At 56.9% G+C, this 22,708-nt stretch overlaps 6 protein-coding genes across 6 annotated transcripts; all 6 read left to right on the plus strand.

Annotated features, from left to right (window-relative positions):
- Positions 1–1,159: 1,159 nt before the first annotated feature.
- Positions 1,160–2,110, plus strand: LMJF_36_3780 (conserved hypothetical protein; the record flags this gene model as incomplete). The annotated part of the gene is made up of 1 exon (XM_001686909.1): positions 1,160–2,110. One exon carries the CDS (start codon positions 1,160–1,162, stop codon positions 2,108–2,110), a length of 951 nt encoding a protein of 316 aa, XP_001686961.1.
- Positions 2,111–4,508: 2,398 nt separating this feature from the next.
- LMJF_36_3790 (conserved hypothetical protein) lies at positions 4,509–7,340 on the plus strand (the record flags this gene model as incomplete). Its single annotated transcript, XM_001686910.1, has 1 exon — positions 4,509–7,340. The coding sequence occupies one exon, from the start codon at positions 4,509–4,511 to the stop codon at positions 7,338–7,340; it is 2,832 nt and encodes a 943-aa protein (XP_001686962.1).
- A 1,080-nt stretch (positions 7,341–8,420) lies between these two features.
- Positions 8,421–9,605, plus strand: GCVT1 (putative glycine synthase; the record flags this gene model as incomplete). The annotated part of the gene is made up of 1 exon (XM_001686911.1): positions 8,421–9,605. The coding sequence occupies one exon, from the start codon at positions 8,421–8,423 to the stop codon at positions 9,603–9,605; it is 1,185 nt and encodes a 394-aa protein (XP_001686963.1).
- Positions 9,606–13,906: 4,301 nt separating this feature from the next.
- Positions 13,907–15,040, plus strand: GCVT-2 (putative glycine synthase; the record flags this gene model as incomplete). Its single annotated transcript, XM_001686912.1, has 1 exon — positions 13,907–15,040. The coding sequence occupies one exon, from the start codon at positions 13,907–13,909 to the stop codon at positions 15,038–15,040; it is 1,134 nt and encodes a 377-aa protein (XP_001686964.1).
- Positions 15,041–17,412: 2,372 nt separating this feature from the next.
- LMJF_36_3820 (conserved hypothetical protein) lies at positions 17,413–17,808 on the plus strand (the record flags this gene model as incomplete). Its single annotated transcript, XM_001686913.1, has 1 exon — positions 17,413–17,808. The coding sequence occupies one exon, from the start codon at positions 17,413–17,415 to the stop codon at positions 17,806–17,808; it is 396 nt and encodes a 131-aa protein (XP_001686965.1).
- A 1,673-nt stretch (positions 17,809–19,481) lies between these two features.
- Positions 19,482–20,420, plus strand: LMJF_36_3830 (conserved hypothetical protein; the record flags this gene model as incomplete). Its single annotated transcript, XM_001686914.1, has 1 exon — positions 19,482–20,420. One exon carries the CDS (start codon positions 19,482–19,484, stop codon positions 20,418–20,420), a length of 939 nt encoding a protein of 312 aa, XP_001686966.1.
- Positions 20,421–22,708: the final 2,288 nt, after the last annotated feature.

The following is a 22,708-nucleotide window of genomic DNA, read 5'->3' on the forward strand; positions in this document are numbered from 1 at the left end:
GGGTGGGACTGCTGCAGCGAGCGAGGTGTTGCCTCTCTCTGTTCTCCTCTGCTTTTTTCTCTCTATCCTCTCGCGCATGGCGGGTGTGCGGTGACGTTGTCGATGGTGTCTTTGGCCGCTGGCGAGTCGAAGACACACTCACATGCAGGCGCGAGTGCGAGAGAGGAGCAGGAGAAGCAGAGAGGACGACAGTGCGGTTCCTGTTTCTGCCATGGCGGCTTTTCTCCTGCCCTTTCCCCATCCCCTAAGTCACACAAACACACACACGCACACACACGTGCGTGCGAATCCAATGAATGCTCGCTCTCACTGTTACCGCTTCCTCGATGCTCTTTTTCCTTACCTCTCCGTTGCCCCCTCCCCCTCGCTCATAAATCCACGTGACGGCTTGCCCAATCACACAGCACCACACACCTATAAAAACTTCGAGTTTTTCTCTCACTCCCTGCATTCTTCGCATTACCGTGTTTCCGTTCTCCCTCAGGCATTCCGCGCCTACGGTGTTTTCTTTTTTTTTTCGATATCTACCGCCCTTGTCTCTCACCCTTTTTTTAGGCTGCAGCAGGTTTGTCGCTTCTTCGTGTGTCTCCTCTCGCGATCTCCCGGCGTGCCGTTTGCCTTTTATACGGATATATAAAGGTTTTCCACTAGTGCTTCAGCAGCAGGAAAGGAACGCGCGATCGAGTGAGGCCAACGCGAAGGCCCCCCCCCCCACACACACAGAGAAAAAAAGAAGGGCAGCGAGCGCTCGCAGCTCCCCTCCTCTCTCTCCCTCTTTCGTTTCTCCAGCTTTGCGGGCTCGTGCGTGCTGCTGTTCTGTCTCCCTGTGCAACGTACACCACCCAGTCCATCTGAAGAAACACAGGCGTCGCTCACACGCACGCGCACAAGAAGGAGGCTTAAGGCAATCATAGCGCCGTGAACGGCGCCTGTGAGTGAACAAGAGGGCATGGAATTCCTTCCGAGTGTAGCCTCGTCCTAGTGTCTTTCATCGCGTGCGCGTGCTCTCCCATATCTGCTGCTTACAGTTTTTTTTTTTGGTTGTATTTTGTTGCTCGTTGCAGCGGTGCTCGCGCTCGCACGCCCTGTTGGGCTTCAGTCTTTTTTTTTTGTGACGCGTCTTCGCATTTTGTGCGGGTCTTGCTGAGCAAACATCAAAATGGACGCCATCAAGACGTACACGTACAAGTCCGGGGCCGTCTACGAGGGCACCTTCAACGGCAACATGCGCTCCGGCCGCGGTCACTGGACCCACCCGCAGGGAGAGAGGTACGAGGGCGAGTACAAGGACAATAAGCAGAACGGTCTCGGCATCTACATCTTCTCCGAGACAGGCAAGAAATACCTTGGCAACTGGGAGGCTGGGCAGATGAACGGTGAGGGCCTGTACTTCTTCAACCGCGACTGCACCGCTTACTACTTCGGCAACTACACCAAAGACAAGAAGGATGGCGATGGTCACTACATGTATGAGACTGGCGTGATGACGACGCAGAAGTGGAACATGGGCGCGCTGCTGCAGGAGGAGGAGACGCCGCCGTCCGAGATCGTGGAGTGCGCGGTGAAGATAAAGGAGTTGATGGACGCTGTGCGCGCGGTGGCGCCAAAGGAGTTGGGCGAGATGCCGCCACCGTCGGAGGTGCGCACTTTTCAATTCCCGTCCGGCGCCACGTACACGGGTCAGTACTTTGGCACCAAGAAGCACGGCCGTGGCTACTGGCTGCACCCAGAAGGCGATAGCTACGAGGGCCAGTTCGATAACAACCACCACAGCGGCTGGGGCGTCTATGTGATCGGCCGCAGCGGCAAGAAATACGTGGGCCACTGGCGCAACGGCAAGATGAACGGTATCGGCGTGTACTTCTTCAACCCGCAGGAGACGGAGTACTACGTAGGCCTGTACCGCGACGACGTGAAGAATGGCCGTGGCATGTACCACTTCGCGGAGAGCGGTGCTAGCATGGTCCAGATGTGGGAGAACGGCGTGCTGCGACAGGAGACGGAGGCCGACAAGGCTACTGGGAAGGCGTACGAGGAGGCTATTCGAAAGATCGTAGAGGTAGTGAAGCCGTACGCGCCCAACTACGAGCCGGTGACGTTCGGGTCCTGATGCTATGTCCTTCAACGGTGTGCGAACGGAGACAAGGGGAGAGAAAGCCCGAAGAGAAGAGCAGGAGGGGAGAGAGCAGACGAAGAGCCTTCTATTTTGCCTTCTCCTCCCTTCTTGCATCCACAAGGCACACCGCAGCAGAGCTGGTGCTTCCTCCCCTGCATCTCTTCTTCTGTGCGCCCTCTCCCTCCCCTGCTCCCTCGATGTGCTCTCGTGTGTATCGCCGGCATCTAAATCGGACTTACCGTCGCGTAAACGGCCTCGGTGCGTCTTTGCCCCTCTCCCTCTCTCCTTCACATCGCTTTTGTCTCTCCTGGAGGCATCGCACTGCGGCATAGCGGAAGGGCACCTCTGTGTGCGCGTAGCACTCCAGCAACGGGCGCAGGCGCCTTCTCACTCTCTGTGGGGCTGCGTCTGCGTTTCTGGGCTATTCGGTGCTCTCGTGTTCATGTGGTGGTAGAGAGCCGCGGGTGCACGTGTGTACGCTGGGGTGGATGTGTGCCTCTTGATGGGAGGCGTGTGCACGTGTGTGCGCCACCAGAGGGGTGTATGTGTGATTCCCTCCTTCTCTTTTTCGGGCTGCATGTCTTGCAGATTTCCGTTCCGTCTTCTTCCGTGAGGGTGCGCAGGAATCGCTGTCCACACATTCAAGAGACCGCTCGTGCTTCTCTCCTTCCTCATCTAGTGGCGCGCGCTCGGGTTGAATAGCAGAACCGAGCGCCACCAAGAGCAAAGCGCGTGTCAGTGTGTGTGTGTGTGTGGGCGTGCATTTTTGCTTGTCGACGTCTTTATTGTTGGCTCACATTAATCAGCGCCTGTGTGCGGTACTCAGCGTTGTGCGAACGACGACGAGAAAGACCGTCAGAGCGAGACGAGTGTTGTTGCAGGTGGGTGTTCCTCTCAATCGTTACGACAGCAGAGCATCTCTTCCATAGGGTGTAAAAAGGAGAGGCAGTGGTGGAAATTGCAAGCAACAACAACAACGACGGGAGCTTCACAAGAGCCCGCGAGACACCAAGTATGCCAGTACTGCAGGGGTTCAGCGAGCTCGTAAAGGAGTGGAGAAGAGGTACCGTTTGTGTAACGCGCGGAGTTAGAGATGAATCGACGTGCGCGATGACGCTCGATGCAGCAGCTCTCACTGTGTAGGCGCTGTTGCCAGTGCGGTGTCGCGGGCAAAAACGAGAAAGGTGGCCAGTGGGGCCCCGCTGTCTTCTCTGGATGAAGAGGCTCTCTCTCTCTCTCTCACACGCTCCCTCGGTGCGACGGCGCCGGTACTGCTGCGACGCCAAGGCTGTGGTATCCGTTCTCCGGACGTTGTGAAGCCCTCTCGCTCGTCTCCTCGTCTCTTGCCCTGTCCGGTCTCGTCTTGTTTCCTCCATGCACATGCTCTTGCGCACCCGCGCCCACCGCCGCACAGCTGCCTGTGCCCTGCGAGCCGGTATGGAAGCATATATGTATACATATGTATTATGGGCTGTGCGTATCTTGCGCACCCGCCTCGTTGCCTCATAGCTTTCTCTCCCTCCGGCTCTTTTCTTGTCCTTCCCTCTCAAGATAGTCTCTGTGCACTCGCCACGCCCCTCATCATTTTTTTCGCATGGGCGTGCACTGACTTTTCTTCTCGGTCATGCACGTGCAAGTCCTCAGCGTTGCAGCGTCTGCCATCAAACTTCATAGACCAGCGTTGCGCGACACCGACGCTGTGGCTGCAGTGCTGCGCTTCTCTGTCTTCGCTCCCGCGTGTTCTGAGCGCGCTGCGGGTGTACGTCCATTATCGCATGTTTTCTCCTTCCCTTAGATCCACATCTGTTGCTCATCCAGCAAGCTTGTGTTTGCTCGGAGTGTCGCGTCTCTTCGGTCTGTCGTGCGCACAATCGCCTCCGTGCCGCCTCTCCTCTCTGCTTCAGAGCTGGGTCAGGCACGTGTTGTTTGTCTACACCTTGGTTTAGCTGCGCCCAGAGCACGTACACCCGACATACACTCACACCGGGTCCCCTCACTCTTTTTTTCCTTTCTGGTCCTCGACAGCCACGCGGAGGCGGAAGGAAAGGCGAGTGAGAGACGGTGGAAAACCCCTCCTCCTTCCCGAAAAAACAAACGAGGGCGAATAGAATGACACCGTCGAAGCGAGAAGAAAAAAGGCAAGCAAGCACCAGTCGACGGCCACCACCCAGTCAACACGAGCATTGTCAAGCGACGGTCGCGTCTGGGCTCCGGTGTAGGTGAAGGTGACTGCATAGCGGTCTCACAGGGCTCTCTTTCCGTTCCCTTTTCGTCACAGTGCGCACGCGTATTTTGTGTCGGGCAGTGACACGACGGGCGGCATCCGCTCCTCTCTTTCTGGCTGCCATCTTTGATCCACCAACTCCGCCCTCCGTAGTAATCACTTTATCGTATGCGTGTAATTAGCGAATCCATCTTGCTCGGCAAAGCAGAGTTGCTCGCCTGGGCTGCCAGCGTCACTGGCATCTCTCCCTGCGACAAGTACGGCGACCTTAAGGATGGGCTCATCTACCTCGCCTTGACACGGCAGCTTTTCCCTGATGAGATCGACAACGCTATTGTGCGCCTACAGCGGCGCGGTACCCGTGATGCTGCCAAGAACTGGTCTCTGCTCATCAGTTGCCTTCGGCGCCATGGGATCCCGACCCACTTGTGCAGTCAACAGGCTGTTGAGCGCGGGCACACACGGTACTGCTTCAACCTGCTGGTTCTCTTTTACTTCCTAGTGCGCTTAGCCCGTGGCCATCAGTTCGCTGTTGACTTTGCACAGCCGGTAGATCCTCAGCTAGCCGCCTTCCTGCAGTCCCCCGAAAGCGTGCTCGCCGTGGAGCGCAGAACGGATATGGGTTTCAGCGAGTGCAGCAGCAGCAACACGGGTGTGTTCGCCATAGACGAGGAGGAGTCACGTGGACAAGCGGACTCTGGGGCCCCGCGCAGCGTTACACGTTTGTCATCTCCTCCATCGGTCGCCACAGCGCCCACGACGGCGACGCCGGCGGCGCCGTTGCGACTGCCTCTCCGCTCTACCGCTTTATCAGCTGACACTTCTTCAAATCACCTCGCCCCACCGCCGCGGTGGATGCGGACACACGAGCAGAGCTCGGCACGGGCTTTTCAGGATGCCGGTGCTTGGTGCGCACCTAGCAGGTGCAGCAATAGGGGCACGGAGGCTTCGAAGCACTCGCCACGCGGGGCTTTCGACTCGACGTTAGTCCATGGCGCGGCACGCGCACCTGCCACTTCTGGTGGCGAGCTCGTCATGGCAACGCTGCCGCCTCCATCCACTCTCTTGCGCCCCTTTCCATCCACTGCGTGCACTCCTCACCTTTACACGCAGAACCAGCTGCTGAGGGAAGAGCTGCAGCACGTTAAGGCAGTCAGCCAGCTGCTCCTAACGCAGCAGCGCGGGTCGGAGGCGGCGGTCGAGATGCGCGCGTCTGCCACTCTGCACAGTCAGCTAGCAAAGGCAGAGCTCGACCATCTACACGCCATTCGGCAGTTGGAGGTGACACTGACAGCGGCGTCAGTGCACGATGGCGGCGCCAACGCTGCACCGTCGCCACAACAATGGGCCGCACTTGCGCAGCGAGCGGAGGCTGCAGAGGCCACTGCCGTTCAACTGTATCGCGAATATCACGAAAGTCAGCAAGTGTACGACTCCACGCTGCAGCAGCTTCGTCAGGTGTTCTGCTCCATCGCGGATATCGCAGCAGCGGCTCTCGCGTCAGTGCCAACCAACTCTGACAGCGCAGATGCTGCCGCGTACGAGGAGACCGTGACAGCTGCGATGATGGCGCAACTCACCGGCGTGCCCGCTATGCGAAAGGATGCATTTTGTGCACAGATGCGAGCGCTGCTACTGACGCTGAGCAGCCTACGTAGCTCGAATGCGCGTCTTCAGATGGATGCAGCATCAGTGCCGCCCTATTGTGGCACCGGCGATGCGAGCAGAGATTGCGCGTCGAGCTTCAGCGTCTTGCACGCATCCTCTTCTCTCCCATTCGAGCAAGAAAGTCTCAAGACGGCGTGCGCAGAGGCCCGCAGCGCCTGCCACGGTGCAAACCCGGTCGTGCAGCGCGCCTTAAACCGCCTCACGCGTCTTGTCGACATCCTCAGCAGTGCCCTTGACGCGGCGCACCAGGACCGAGACAGGTGGGAGCAGCGGTGCCGGCGCGCGGAAACCGCTACCGCCGAAGCCGATGAAGCCTCACAGGGAGCGCGTGCAGAGGGTGAGGCGCAGCGGCAGCAGGACTTGGCAGCGCAAGCCCATCAGGAGGTGAGCCAGAGTCTCTGCAATCGGGTACAGGAGGTACTCGCCATGGCGTTCTCCACAGCTGGAACCCACGAAGTGCAGTGGGCAAGCGATGAGCTGGTCGCGTTGCTAGGCGCATACGTCAGAGAACGAGCATCGAATCCGGCCATGGAAGCAGCACTTGCTGAGCAAGCCGAAACCATAGCTGCGTTGCGGGCAGATCTTCGGCAGCAGCGGGAAGCGTGGGAGCGAGCAGAGGCGCAGTTGAGCGATGGCGAGCGACGACGACAGGTGCTGGAGCACAAGAGTGACGCACTACAGGCCCAGCTTCGCAGCGCCACCGAGAAGCTCGGAACGCAGAGGAATGACTCTCAAGTGCACACAGCAACGCTGCACCGCACGCTGCTGGAACAAACCTTCACTCCTTCATCGGCTGCACTCGCTAGTGCACCGCTCGCAGAACCTTCCGCGGCTCCCACACGTGGCACACAAGAGCACATTGCAGCCAGTGGCGCGGCACCGTTGACGGATGCTTCTCGCCACGCAGAGAGCACGCCGTACCGTAGTACAGCTCATTCGCTGTACTCTTCACTTCACCTGCCCGGCGCCTTGCGCTCCCCCGCTACGTCCGATGACGAAATGGATGATGCCGAGGAGCGCCGTCTAATCGATCACCACCGCTTTCACAGCGGTTTGCACAACCAACACGTGTCACCGTCGCCTTCTCCTTCAACCTCGGCCTCGTTGCCTTCCTCTAGAGCCACCACGGCAGAGGCTGATGTACCGAGAGGGGTAACAACGGAACGGGTCGTTGCGAGGGCCGGCCTAGCTGCGCCGACTGTTTCGCCAGCCAGAAGCCTGCGGTCATCGACGGATCACCCCTCAGCTGCCTCGGGCCCGTCGCTCTTGCTGTCAGCGGCGGAGCTTGAGCGGCGGAAGCAAGCGATCTTGCGCAAGTACGACGTTGCATAACGCTGCGGAGAAGCGGAGGAAGAAGTTTTGCAAGAAGAGGGAATCGACTGTGCTTGCGCGCTCCCGATTCTTCAAGCAGCCAGTTCAGGGTGGTGCATGCGAATACACCAGCGCACATCCGCTCAGCGACATACACACACACACACATACACACACAAACATGCACATATGCGCATTCGTACACACCGACACGGAGGTGAAAAACTCAACGCCATCGTGCTTGGTATGATGGTGCGCGATCTCCCCTGCCTCTCCCTCCCTCCCTGCTTCCCTCCCAGCCACCACAGCTCACATCGTTCCTGAATAAAAGCGCACACGAGCTGAAGGGAGGAGAGACATGGAGCGGCAATAAAGCGAAAACGAAAAGCGTGGCTCACGTGCTCCGCGCCGCGGGGGGGGGGCACACACTCGCACTACAAATTGCCGCGAACAGATATCGATTAGCAGCAATAGCAGTGGAGGCAGCCGCAGGAAAAGGCGACCATACTGAAGGAGCGCGTGCACAACCACTCCAGCGTGCTTTCCTCCCTCTTCCTGATCCCCACGTCTGCATCGCCGCCTGGTGGAACTTGGACTGCTCATGTGCTTTACTCTTTATTCTTTTCGCCTTGCACCTTTGTTCTTGTGTCCGCTGTTTTTTTCTCCATGTCGTTCCTCTTCCCCTCTCCGCCTCCATTATCCATCCACTCTCGTGTTTTGTGCGCGAGTGTGTCGGGGTGTCTTGGCCTGCACGGCTGCATCTCAGCTGTGCCGATGACCTTGGTTTGCACTTTTTTCGCCTACTCGCTCTCTTGCGTTGCACAGCGGTCGAGGTTTTCTACCCCTACCTAGATTTTTCTTTTGCCTTGTCTCCGTCAATATCTCTTTTCCGTCACCACCACCATCACCACGCTTAGCCGCCCCGCCCCTTTACTTGCGATTTCCCTCCCCTTCCACGGAATCACTTACCCTCACGCTCCCCACCTCACGCAAGGTACCACGCCTGACCTCTCTGCCGCTGCCTCGAAGGCTCTCCTTTTTCTTTCCACGCCACCCCCGCTGCCGCCTAGGGTCCTCCTCACGATAGATTACCCCGCAACCATGAGCGCCTCCCTCAAGAAGACGGCACTCCACCTCTTCCATCTCGCTCAGCAAGCGAAGATGGATGCATTCGCGGGCTATCACATGCCCATCTCCTATGGCAGGCTGGGTGTGCTGAAGGAGCACTTGTACACTCGCGAGGTTGCCGGCATATTCGATGTATCGCATGTGGGCCAGTACGAGGTTCGCGGCGCGGACCGCGAGAGGTTCTTGGAGCACGTCACCCCGGTGGACCTCCAGCGCATCCGGGCTGGACACGGGGCGCTGACTATGCTGACGAACGCGCAAGGAGGCATCAAGGACGACTGCATCGTGACGAAGATGGCCGACCATCTGTTCCTTGTGCTGAACGCTGGGTGTAAGGAGAAGGATGTGGCGCACATGGAGAGTGTGCTGCGTGAGAGCGCGATGAAGGGTGCGGATGTGCAGCTTGTGCCGCTGGATCGCTCGCTTATTGCGCTGCAGGGCCCGCAGGCCGCCGCGATCCTCTCCGAGTTCATGGATGACGTGCCGGGCATGGGCTTCATGCAGTGCCGCCAGAGGGTGAACATCAAGGGCATGGAAGTGCAGGTGACGCGGTGCGGCTACACGGGCGAGGACGGCTTCGAATTGTCTGTGTCGAACACGGACATTGTAGCGCTTGTGGAGCTCCTCATGTCGAGGAAGGCGGAAATGATCGGCCTGGGTGCTCGCGACAGCCTTCGCCTGGAGGCGGGATTGAACCTGTACGGTCACGAGCTGACGGAGGATATCAACCCTGTGGCGGCTCGCTTCATGTGGGTGATTTCGAAGCGCCGAATGGCGGAGGGCGGCTTCATCGGCTACGAGCCCATTAAGTACTTGCGAGACAACGCCAGCAAGGGCGCTGTGCCGCGGCTGCGAGTGGGCCTCGTTTCCACTGGTCCGGTCGCTCGTGAGAAGACGGTCATCGAGGTGGGTGGGAAACCGGTGGGCGAGGTGACCAGTGGCTGTCCGTCTCCGTGCTTGAAGAAGAACATCGCCATCGGTTACCTGGACCGTGAGCTGGCCAAGGATGGCGTGAAGGTGGACCTGGTTGTGCGGGGCCGCCGCGTGGCTGCTGTGGTGGTCACTCCGCCGTTCGTGCCTGCCCGGTACTACCGCAAGCCCCCAGTAAAGGGAACCGAGGAAAGGCGGACCCCTACCATTAAAAATATCGCATCATAGCTCAATGCCACGGTGAGGCGTGGAGCAAGCAGGCGAGAGAGAGAGAGAGAGGGAGGCACGCACAGACTGTCATTTAGAACATGCATGAGAAGAAAGCACTTTCTAGATGTATTTGGTGACGAGCGATGGAGGCAGTAGGGAGTGCCTGAACGTGCGTGGGTAGCGCAGATCGACGCCCCGCCCCCATACTTCCCTAATTACCTTCCGCCCCACCGCTTTTTTCGTTTCGACTGTCCCACCTTCACGTCGCCATGCTCTACCGCCTCTCTTTGCGTTCTCATGTGTTCTTTTTGATCGGATTTTACTTTTAGCCGACGTTCGTGCTCATTTTCTGTTGTGCGCGGGCCTGCGTCTCCTCTGCCTCTTTCGCTTTTCATGCGACTCTGCGCTTCAGCGATTCCCTTGCGGAGCACGTTGGAAGAGGGGGGGGGTAGACGGAAGGCACGCTTCAATGGAAGCACGGTGAAACGCACACGCCTGTGGCTAGGGGTTGAGGATCATGGGTGGAGCAAGTGCACACAGCAAAGAAAGGGCAGGGTGCCGTGAGGCTTCACTCTGCCCCGCGTGCATTGCGTCTCTCTCTCTTAGTGGAACATCGTCCTCATTCTTTCACGTGTTATTGTACTGCTCTGCTCTCTCATCACTCTGGATGACATTTAGTGCTGTCTTTGTGCCAACGTTCTGCTCTTTTCAAAGTTCGATGTCTTTATCCCTCTCTCCCTCTCTGTGTCCTTTTCCGCCTTTTGTATGTCTCTGTTGTGTCTTGTGTTACCGTCTCTCGTTCTTGCTCTCCTCCCTAACGTGCACCTCACCGAGGCAACAGACAATGCCGCATCTCGTTTTCTCTGTCTTTTTTTTGTTGGAGGAGGGGGGGGCTCAGTCTTTGCGTCGTGAATGTGTCTTGCTGCCTCGGCCACATGTTCCACGCCTCTTTCTTTCGATTTTGTTTTTCAATTTAGCGACGCAGTGCATGATAGCTGTGCAATTTTTGTTGTGTCCCTCTCCGTCTGCCAAGACACACGCGCACATGGGAGTGAAGAAACGAGGAGGAAGCAAACAAAAGGGCAATGCTGGCAAGCAAGTCTCACCCTCCTCCCTCGCCCTCCCTTCTTCTCCGTCTCCGTTATCTCCAACCCTCGTCATGCCCGGCGGTGTCTTTCTCAACGAGAAGACGAAAATGAAAAAGTCACGGGAAGGGGGTGGCGGTGATCGGGGGGGGGGTGAAGGAGGTGAGGGAAGGGTGGCGGACTCTAAGGTAACTTGAGACCGCACTCATGTGTGCCGCGATTGCTTCTCATTCGCTTCCAGCGCTCTCTCTCCCGTGCTCACTCTCTCTTTCCCTCTACCTCTTCTTCCGTCCCCACTGAACGGCTTATATTCGTTCTTCTGGACGTGACTTGTCGGTTGCGTGGTGGGGTGGGGCGAGGATGGGCGCTGGTGCAGACGTGTGTGCTCGACATCGGTTCTTTCTAATGACGATGAACGTTTTCACCAGGTGCCGATCCCTTCCCTTCCCCCTTTATGTACTGCTCCCGTTTTCACACGCACACCCGAAAAAGCCTACGCCGTAATGGTACAGGTATACATATACACATACATATAGGCTTCCCGTTTCTTTTTTGGTTCATTATTTTTTCGTTTTGATCGCCAATTCTCACTTGCCACCCCCTTTCTCCATCCAGCCTCCCTCCCCTCTGTCTGTCTCCTCTGTTGTTACAGTATTTCTTTCTCTTCTCGTTTGTTTTATGGTCCACAACCGAAGCGCAAGGAGCGATGCCGGGCACTAAAAAAGGAAGCGGTGTCCAGAACTCAGGCATCCGTAGACACACCTGCACACATTCCTATCCCACACATGCTCATGTGCCAGGCATGTCGCTTCTATTCAGGCGCGTACTCAGAGATTGTAGAGCAAAAGGCGCCCCTATCTACCTATGTGCCTGTCTGCATCTGAACTTGTGTCGGCGCGCCTATATGTGCGTACAGGCGTGTGCTTGTATGCGTGTGCCGCCATATATAGTTTTCTGCCCTCGCCTTCTGGCGTTGTTTGTTTGCATCTTTTTCATTGGCCCCCCCCCCCGCCCCTCTTTCGTCCCTGGTGGTGGTGTATGTCGTTGGACCTTCCGCCTTTTCTTTGATATTCGTCTCGTCTCTTCTTCTAACGTGCCATTGAGCTTCTTTGGTTTTTCTGCTATTCGTTCAGAATCCACAGCCCTCTCTCATCCTCCTTCACGTTGCCTTCCTTCCCATTCTCTCTTGCACTCTCTTGCATTTCTCTTTTCGCTTTTTCCTTGTGCTTACGGCGTCCCATACTTCGCACGCGTCCGTACACTCAGTACAGACATGGGTGCTCATTGTTGCACTCTGCGTGTCTCCTTCCTTTTCGTGCACCATGTTTGATGTGCAGCGTGTCCCTGTCTCCCTGGTTGGAGGTGTGTGCGCGTGTGTGCCGCGTTTTTTCACGCACGTTGCGGGAAGGGAGGTGGAGGGGAAGCAGCAGAGGAGGGAGAAAAAAAAAGCGAAGAGCCGAAAAAACAAAGCAGCGGTGGAATCCAGCAGACATTCAAATGGGAGCACAATGAAAGGAGGATGGCTCACCGCTCGGGCTCTGATGACATTGACAGCAACATGTCCAGCAGGGAATCCGCCAAGCTGAAGAATGAGCAAAGAAAATATACCCCCTCCCCTCCCCCATATACATCTACTTACACATATGCTCTTTTAACGGCTGTCGCATTCTGACACGAGAGATGGGTGGCGAGGGAGAAGGGCAAGGTGCTTCGTAAAGAGGACACAGACACGCGTGCAAACACAGGCGCGCGCACACACACACACACACCTCCCCTACCGGCCTTCTCTCTCTTCTCACCGTTATCTTTCGCCGTTCAGACGCACATGTCTACGGCTGTTCACGTGTATTCTGTATTTCTCGTTGTAGCGCCCGAGTCGATACTACTCGAAGTTGCACATGCTCTCTCGTCTGCATGCACATGTGCTTGCATGGCGGCGCTGATCTGTGCACGGACACAGAGGTATGTGCATGCTGTCTCTCTCTCTCTCTCCCTCGCTCGCTCCTTCGCCCTCTGCCTGTGTTTTGTGTTCAGTTCTGCGGCTTTCCTTTTCTGTTTCCTTTTGCGTTGTCTTCGCATATTTATATATTCATGTATGTAAACAAAGAAATACAATATATATATATATATATTCGGACTTTCGTGTTCCTCTCTTCGGCTTTTTGTAATTTACTGCTTGCGAAATTTCAAACTCTTCTCCGTGCGCGTGTGCCGTCGGCTTTGCTGCGCCCCCTCCCCAAATATCGCCTGCTCTCTTGTGTCTTTTCTTGAACATGAGTAGAGGAGCGGGCGCGATGCAGAAGTGGAAGAGTGATTGATGACTTACGTTTTTTTTTTACTGGGGAGAGGGTCTCTTCGTTTCCTTTCTGATATTGTCCCATTGCCCCGACAAAACTGCACACGCACCAACACTAGACCTATCAAGGCCGCCCTCTTTTCCGAGGGAAAAAGAGGGAGCGGGTGGACGCGCACAGCGTCTTCTACCTGTGGAGCCTCTCCGCACCTCTGTGAGCCGGAGAGATGACGGCGGAGTAGCGGCGCGGCAAAAACGCAAAAAGATATATATTAAAGGGGAGTGTAGCGCATGCCACACCACAAAAGACCCGTGCTTCCCCCCATGCGCTTCATGGACCCCTGACACCACAAGCAAGCACCCTCCTTGCTTCACCCATACGTCATCGAAGCCTCGACCTTCACCCTTTTTCCTCTTCTTCACTCTTTAATAATTTCCTCGCTTTCTTGATGTGGTGGCCGGCGCGGGTTTGCAACACCGCTCGCGGTGCGACAGCACCAAAGGCTCATTAACCACCAAGAAACGTAAGGGCGAATTGCCCACCTCCTTTTTTCTGTGCGTCTCTTTCTCTCTGCTTCTCTGTTTTTCTTTGAAAAATGAAAACGAGTTGTCGTCTCCCTATCCTTCTCATCCATCTTGCCCCCGCCCCAGAAAACAGAGCGTGGGGCCCAGAAGAAATACATCAACTCTAGCGTTTCATCCCTTTCACCTCTTTTGGTGCGCTCATCGACGGACTACACACGCTCCCATCTCTCCCTCTTGAAGACTCGACAAGCCACTGAAAACGGACCGGTTGCCAAGCACTCAGCTCTTTTTCTGTGCCATCGCAGCTCAAGAAGTTTCCATTCGCCTCGATCATTCGCAATCGTTCGTTTCTTTTCTAGACACGCTCCCACGCCACAGCAATCCTCCCACCCTCTCATTGCTTTCCCACCGCAGCCATGAGCGCCTCCCTCAAGAAGACGGCACTCCACCTCTTCCATCTCGCTCAGCAAGCGAAGATGGATGCATTCGCGGGCTATCACATGCCCATCTCCTATGGCAGGCTGGGTGTGCTGAAGGAGCACTTGTACACTCGCGAGGTTGCCGGCATATTCGATGTATCGCATGTGGGCCAGTACGAGGTTCGCGGCGCGGACCGCGAGAGGTTCTTGGAGCACGTCACCCCGGTGGACCTCCAGCGCATCCGGGCTGGACACGGGGCGCTGACTATGCTGACGAACGCGCAAGGAGGCATCAAGGACGACTGCATCGTGACGAAGATGGCCGACCATCTGTTCCTTGTGCTGAACGCTGGGTGTAAGGAGAAGGATGTGGCGCACATGGAGAGTGTGCTGCGTGAGAGCGCGATGAAGGGTGCGGATGTGCAGCTTGTGCCGCTGGATCGCTCGCTTATTGCGCTGCAGGGCCCGCAGGCCGCCGCGATCCTCTCCGAGTTCATGGATGACGTGCCGGGCATGGGCTTCATGCAGTGCCGCCAGAGGGTGAACATCAAGGGCATGGAAGTGCAGGTGACGCGGTGCGGCTACACGGGCGAGGACGGCTTCGAATTGTCTGTGTCGAACACGGACATTGTAGCGCTTGTGGAGCTCCTCATGTCGAGGAAGGCGGAAATGATCGGCCTGGGTGCTCGCGACAGCCTTCGCCTGGAGGCGGGATTGAACCTGTACGGTCACGAGCTGACGGAGGATATCAACCCTGTGGCGGCTCGCTTCATGTGGGTGATTTCGAAGCGCCGAATGGCGGAGGGCGGCTTCATCGGCTACGAGCCCATTAAGTACTTGCGAGACAACGCCAGCAAGGGCGCTGTGCCGCGGCTGCGAGTGGGCCTCGTTTCCACTGGTCCGGTCGCTCGTGAGAAGACGGTCATCGAGGTGGGTGGGAAACCGGTGGGCGAGGTGACCAGTGGCTGTCCGTCTCCGTGCTTGAAGAAGAACATCGCCATCGGTTACCTGGACCGTGAGCTGGCCAAGGATGGCGTGAAGGTGGACCTGGTTGTGCGGGGCCGCCGCGTGGCTGCTGTGGTGGTCACTCCGCCGTTCGTGCCTGCCCGGTACTACCGTAAGCCCAAGTGAAACGGCCGTGCTCCGACGAACACAGGCTACGCAACCGACGTAACGTCGAGCGGCCGAGGAAAGGGAATGCAACGCAGGCATGCTGGAGGAAGAAGGAGTGAGAGCTGTGTAAACCGGCGCTACACCCTCTCGCTTCCGCTACGGCCCGTATCATCGCTGACCTGACCCCACGTTTCTTGCACAGCCAGTGTTCGACTCCCTGCTCTTGGGAAGCCGCCTCGTACGATTTTCGTATCCTCCTCAAGGCTGTAAAGCGCCTCTTGCGTTTTCCTGCATACGGACGCCTCTTTAGGTATATATACGTATATGCATGTGTTTGTGTGTGGAGCGGCGTTTCGTTTCTTCTCTGCTGCTAGATTCTTATCGAAGATAGGGTGATGCAATGTCGTGTAACGTCGCAGCTGTTTGGGAGTGCAGTTGACATTGCTGGGTGTCGTTTCCCACGTGCACTTCCGTCGTGCATGTACGTGTTCGGGCGTGTGTCACCGATACGCGCACACTTGTACACACCCACGAACTACAACAAAAAACGACTGTTTCTTGCCATGCACGTCATCCTTGCATGTGAACGCGTTTGCGCACGTGTTGATTGTGAACTGTTTCGTCCACCATGGTGGTGTATGACACCGCTGTGGGCATTGATTTTTTTTGTGCGTGCTTGGTCTCCTTTGCAGACACTCCCCTCCGTGCGTGGTATCTCAGGGTCCAGCGCCCCCACTCTGTGTGGAAGGAAGTCAAGCGGCCTCCTCCCCTTTCGATCCCCTGCGAGGTGCCGAGCCACTTCTCGTGGTGAAAGGGCCAAGCACCTACGGCGAGGGGAAGTCAGTGCGATTCATCGCCACTGACACCGGCAGTCAGGTCCTGGATGGCGTTGCGTTGGAGCGGCCCGCGACAGTGAGCAGGCCTGTGCCATACACATGATGGGCGAGGTGGCAACGTGATTCCGACGCATCCCACCCGGCCCTCACTGCCTACTGGTGCGGGGAGCCTGAGCCACGCCGAGGGTGATGCACGAGGTGGCGACCGGCATGGTGGGGGAGCGGCTGTGAGGCGACCCGCGGGGCGGCCTGGGTAGACTGTGGGGCAGCCGCCGTGCTCTGATAGCTGTGTCGGCGCGTTGCCGTAACACCTGTGTACACGGCTGCTCTGCACCACGCTGGTGGGGCCTGTGCCCGGCTGGGGAAAGGGTGAGCTTGAGCTCATCTTCCATGGCAGGGAGCGGACACGTTGAGAGGCGATCATGGTGTTGGTGGTGTCAAGTTCGGTTACGCGTGCTCCGTCTTGCCTTTCGTGTGTTGCTCTGATCTTTCGGCAATCAAAGTCCCCTTCGCTGGAATCAGCTACTCCTGCGAAGGACTCGCGCAGATCCCCCTGAAAAATTCGCAAGCCGCCTGCGAGGTTGCATGGGATCTGCACAATCTGGTCTCACCGTGTCAGGGCGCCTTTTTTTTCCTTCTCTCTACCGCACACCGACGCGGGCTTGTGTTATTTTGTGAGCACGGCAGCATCTAGGAAGCACATTGTTGATCATCTTTGGGAACTCTCTGTGTTTTGCACTGTGCGCCTGAGTGGCGTTGCCACATGACCTCTCTCTCCTCCACTGCGGTTAGCCCATAAAACTCTGCTCTCCTCGCTCGTGTTTTTATAGTGTGCACGGATGGGGGAGGGGGCAGCAGGAGAGCAGCAGTGCGGGGGCATACTGGCTTCGAGGTGAGCGATTTAGAGGTGTGCGGGGGAGTAGCGAGGAGGCGTTGCAGACCGAGGAGGATGAGAGAAAGGGGGAGGCCGCAGATAGCGTGGTGATAGGCGCCGACTTTCATCCAAAGACATATGAAGGCGTTACCCAGAAACGATACGGTGCTCCTTTGAAGGAGAGAGAGCGATGGAAAGACGGATGCTGCCGTGTGAAGTCAAGTGCCCCCTCGCCCCCTCAACAACATTAGAGGCGAGGGGAGTGATGTGAGCAAAGCGTGAGGGCGCGTGAGCACTGAATCGGCAGTAACACCTGACGCGCCCTGTTCTCTGCGTCTGCTCACGCTGTTCTGCGTAGGCATATGTGCGCCCCATCCTGCCTCACCTCCCAACTTGCCCGCGTATCTCTGCGCTGGGTCTTCATTCTCTTCCCCTCGCCATTGCGCCACCTTGCTACCGTCCCATTCTTTGCTTCCATCTCCTTGTTGACCGCTACAGCGTGTGCAAGTCTTCTCCCTGCGCACTCGTCGTTACGTGCTCTCTACCCCGCGAGAGCGCAGCCGCACACACGCTCACGGACAGAGTCCTAGATACAGGCGCCCGAGCTTGGGGATCTGCTCTTATTATCGCTGTGCTTTCCGCTCTCTCTGCTCGCCCTCTTCCCACGACTCTCAAGAGAAATGTTGGCGAAGGCGCCGTCACAAAATCGAGGGCTTTCTCCGCCTTCCCCATCGCCCGCCGCTCTTCACCAACTGCGCTGCGAGAACGCGATGCTGAAAAAGGAGAAGCAGTTCCTGACGCAAGCGGTGGCCTCGGGGCCGTCCACCTCGGCCCGCGTCAACGGCGCTCGCTACAACGCTGGTGCAGTGGAGGCGAAGCTGATGATGGCCTACCGGATGGCGTCCGAGATGCGCGACGCGGAGGGCTGCAAGACCGTCGAGTTGCAAATGCAGCAACGCGTTGCCGAAATGCTAGCGAAGGTGGATAAGCTGCACCAGCTGTTGAAGATGGTTCAGAAGGACGTGGAGGAGGTGCTGGCGGCGAGTGGTGGCTGGGACAGGCAGGCTGCCGCATAGCGAGTCATGCGCTGTCATCGTGTGCTGTTGCGGGGCTGCACAGCGCGTGAGAGAGAGGGCGATGGACCGCGGAAATCGCACTTGGGAAAGCAGAAGAGACGATCTCCGTAGTGTGTCTTGTGTTAGTGCTCGGCGATTTGTGTAAGCCGTCGAAGCCGCCCCGCACGCGCGCGCCTGTCTGCGAGCCCTTCCACGCCTCCTCCCCCCACGACGACCCTATCTCGAGTGGCATTTCTCTGTTTTTCTCTCCTGTGCACTATCAAGCTCCCTTTACTGTTTGGTTTCGTGATTCCCAGCGGACTTCAGCGGACTGCAATGAGGGGCTCTGAACGAAAAGGCGGAGGCGAGAAACGCAGCACGAGAAGATTAGAAACATTTCACATGAGAATCCACATTCTTCCCTTTCTCAGCCATCGCTGAAAGAGGTGGCAAACGCAAGAGAGGATAGCAGGATCTGCTAGCGTTTCGCCCGTCGCATCACCGGGTGCTTTCCCGCGAATGGAACCGGTCTTTCATGCATGAACAGTCCCCTCCTGTGTGACTCTCTCCCTCATCCTTCACTCGCCATTCACACGCATACTTTCACTTTTCTCGTTGACTCCCCTTTTTTTTCGTGGTGTTTCACCATGGCTTGTAAACCCGGTCCACGTGACTCTCTCACTCGCTCCTTTCTTCCCACCTTTCTCACGCCATTGTCTTTTGCACCGCACTTCATGCGCTCCCTTTCACTGCGCAGGTTTGAATTTAGTGGAGGCTGCCACTGCCGGTGCGCTCTTATAGACATAAAAACATTCTTCGTGGCCTCCCCGACCCTTTCTCACAGATCAGCATCACCCAGCGTATCCGTTTCCTTCCACCCAAGCTTTTTTTCCTCGTGCACCTCTCCAGCGAGTGTGCCCTCTCTCCCACCCCTCCTTCCTTTGCCTCCCTCTTCACCCTCCACTTCTCCCCATCCTCTCACCACACCATACGCTGTGTTTCTGCACTGGTACGGCCTCCCGCGTCCCGCTTCTTTGCGATTCACCACTAAACCGTAGAAGTCGGCTCTCTTCTCCTCCGTTCGCTTGCACTTTAACTGCTCCGTGAATACTGTTCTTCTTGCCTTTTTTTCCAGCTACTCTTTATGTGCCCCCGCTTTTGTATGTGTGTGTGTGTGTGTGTTGCGGCTGCCTCTGCTCTTTTCTCTCCCTCGCACGTGTATAACTGTGAGCAGGAGTCTTTATCCTGCCTTTCGCTCCCCTCGCCTCCCCTCTCCTCATCAGTATACCATTGATGCGTTTTGTTTGTATTTCTATGAGACTTTTCAACGCGTTTTGAGCCGTCAAGTCCATACTTGTCCCTCCGACTTTTCTCTCTACGCCCTTTTCTCTTCCCCACACCTCCTCCAGTCGCAAAGCCTCACAGACCCCTTATTGCTGCTTGATACTCGGCACTCTCCCGCCCCACCGTCCTTTACGTCTTTCCTTCTGGGCTTTCCTTTTTTTTTTGTTATTATTATTATTTTTCCATTGCTCTTCTCTCTCTCTCTTTCTCTGCGGAACTGCTCTTGTTCTGGGTCTGCACTCTTCACGTTTCCTCCTCCTCTGCTGAGCATCTTCGCTGACGGGCGCTTCTCTCTCTCCTCTCCTCTCCTCTCCTTTCCCTGACCTGCTACGCGAGTGGGGCAAAAGAGAATGGGGTGCTGCTGTTGTTATCCCTCGGGTTTTAGGGCCGCTCGACAGGCTTCCTCGCCGCTGCAGCGACGACCGAGCTCTGTTGAACACCGCTCCTTCGAACAAAATGTGTTCCATCCGGCAAAGCAACCGGCGAAGACTAGATACATCTGCGACCTGTGCGGCGTTGAGGTCGACCCGACCCTCCTTGACGGCCACCAGGAGGTCTGCCGCACAAACCACCTCCGCACTATCCTAGCCAAGAATGCTGCGCTTCTCTCCCATGCAAGCATTCGGCCATCGTCCTCGGTGAAGTTTCACGACGATGCAGCCTCGGGAGACAAGGAGCTGTGCTTGGTTTGCATGGATCGGCCTCGCAGCTACGCCTTTCTGCCATGCGGGCACATCAGCTGCTGTCAGGAGTGCACCAAGTCTTTCGATCAGTGTCCCCTCTGTCGGCAGCCGCGCGAAGGGCTCTGTCATGTTTCACCAAATGTGACTGCGCAGTACGAGTGCAAGCACTGTCATGAGCTCATCGCACCCACCCTCTTCGATGGACATCGCGAAGTGTGCAGCTTGCGACAGCGTCAAACGCAGCGCGAGGCCGGGGAGGCTGCTGCCGCTGCCGGCGCAGCGGCAGTGGCCGTGGGTGTTCCCGTAGAGGCCGCTGAGAATTCGGCTGCCTGGCAAAACAGCACCAAGTCGATGCCGAGCAGGAGCCCGCCCCAAGCAGCCGTTGCCACACCGCCTAACCCCATGCTATCCACAGCGACAGCGCCGGCACGCAACCCAACACGCTCGCTCTCGCACGTCTGCCTAGAGTGCGGCAAAACGTATGGCCAGCTGGTCGTCTGTGCACCGTGTGGGCACCGCGTACTGTGCTACACCTGCTCCCAGAAGCGTACGACATGCCCCGTGTGCTTGAGCGAGATTCGCGACATAATCGTGGCGTTCGACTGAGGCGAGAGCGCCGCTTGCGCTGTTTCTTTCCTTGCGAGACCCGTCCGCCACTGCGTTCCGTGTGCAGAACGCTGGCTGTGATGAGGATGATGGCGCAGCCCGTAATCGTGCTCACACGGGACTATAGACTTTGCTGTGTTTGGTCTATTCTCTCTCTTACGTCTCAGAGCTGGCGCAGAGCAGAACCGTGCGCGACAGAGGGGTGTGTGTGTGTGTGTGGGTGGGTGGGTGGGAGGGGCGCAAGCGACAAGAGTGGCGCTTAGAGAGAGAGAAAAGGGGGGCAAATAAGATCGCGAAAGGGGCAATGGCGAGCACTTCTGCTTCACACGCCCACGTCAGACCTGCTCATGGATGCTTGCGCACGTGCGCAGTCGCTCAGTACTTCGTGTCTCGTGCTTGGATGGTTCGCGAGTCTTTTTACACCTTTACTTCAGCGTATACCGCCGCGCAGACAGATTTTGAGTCCTCGGCGGAGGCACGCTATTCAGAATAATGACCAGGGTGATTTTGTATCTTTCTTCGTTGCGTGATCTGGCCGCAACTCTCGCCGCTGTGTGCCGATTCACAGTCGCGTGAAGCATGCGTCTTTCGGGCAACTTAGGTTTCTTCCCTTTTGTTTGGTGCGCCAAGGCTGCAAGTGCGGTCCAGTTTTGACTGAATTTCGGTTAATGGCATAAGGCGATAGAAACCGGTGACGTAGCTCAGCTTCAAATGGCTGTCTTCTTTGCGCTACCCTCTTCCCTTTCTCGGTCGGTTTTTGCAAGTGGGGGGGGGAGGGAGGGAGGGAGGGAAGGAGGGAGGGAGGAGCGGGGGAAAAGGGAAGAGGAGCAAGGACGTTTGTTGTGGAATAAGCCCCTGTTGCCATCAACTGCTACTGTCGCCTCTCTCGGTGCTGCCAGCAGACAATCCGCTGCTCCGTTGGTGTCGGCTTCTTTTCCCCTTCTATCGGAAAGGTGCAAAAGATGGTGGCCGATGCTTTTTGTTTTCGTCTTACTCTTTTCTGCTGTGCCGTGCCCTTCCGTCATTTTCCATCTTCTCAAAAAAGGACACCCCTTTTTTTTGTGTGGTGGTGGTGGTAGATTTTCTTGCAGCCGCCGCCCCCTCCGTTTGTTTCCTTGTGCTGTGGGTGTGCTCATCAAACCGAGAAACTGTTGAGGAGGATGCGGGGCAGGGAGGGAAGAGGGGAGTGCCAGACGTGAGCTGCAGTTTCACAGCCTCCCTCCCCGCCTCTCTACCTCCACCCATCACCCATTTTTTCATCTTTGGGTTAGCGTGTATGCGCACGCGCGGTGGAATCGGTCAACCCACTCCGCTCATTTTCTGTTTTTCGCCTTGTCATCTCTTTCCGTCTTTACTCGATTTAGTTTCTCGTGGTTTGGCTTACCGCTCGCATTTCCGCTGTTTTGAATCTTCTGATGATCTTTTCGTTCTCGGCGTTGTTTCATTGCCGTGTCTCCTCCGGCCGCCTTCCCCTTCCCCCCTTCCCCTTCGCCATCCCTCCTGCCTGCATGTCTCTTCCCTTTTGTTGTTTTGGCTTTCACACGTCTTTGTCGATGTTTGCTGAATCACTGTTTCGCCCCCCCCTCTCTGACGTGTCCCCCTGCGCCTTTTTCGGTTTGCGTTCATTTGCTCGCCACTTTTTCGTTGCTTCTACCACTTTTCGGATTGTGTCTTGCCTTGTCGTGCCCCCCCCCCCTCTTCGTTGCTTTCGGTGCCCGTTACTGTTTCGCTTGCCGTCGTGGTTGCTCGAGTCCGTGACTCGACTATACGCACCCCCTCCTCCTCCTCTGTGTGCCTACGGCCTCCATCCTCCCTTGTTCCCTCCACCACTGTCGTGTGTGTGCGTGTGCATGTGAGGATGCGCACACGAGAGACGGGTTGTGTCCCTCATGTGCGTGGGTTTACGTGAACACCCTAGTAAACCGAAAACGTCGACAGCAATATCCGGAACGACCGCAGCAAAGGAAAATAAGCAGCCGCGAGGTTTGCCGCTTTTATAGCTCCTCGCTCGCACGGGAGGGCTATGCGTGGCTATCGCGGCCAGTATTGATGACGCACAGGCTGCCTTCTGTTTTGTATTTTTCAAGTTATCGGACGCGACTGTCGAGAACGTGGAGGAATCTTACCGAGAAGGGAGAGCTGAGCTTTTGAAGGCGAGAGCGCCGTGACTTTGTGCACGCAGCGACTGACTTGCCTCATCGCCCTTGCGGCGCTGATTCTCTTTCCCTTCTGAGCTGCCTTCTATCCGCGTGGATCATGAGGCGCGCCGCTTTCATGATGAGCGCTCG

Source organism: Leishmania major, chromosome 36, assembly GCF_000002725.2.
Source record: "Leishmania major strain Friedlin complete genome, chromosome 36".
Lineage (NCBI taxonomy): Eukaryota > Euglenozoa > Kinetoplastea > Trypanosomatida > Trypanosomatidae > Leishmania > Leishmania major.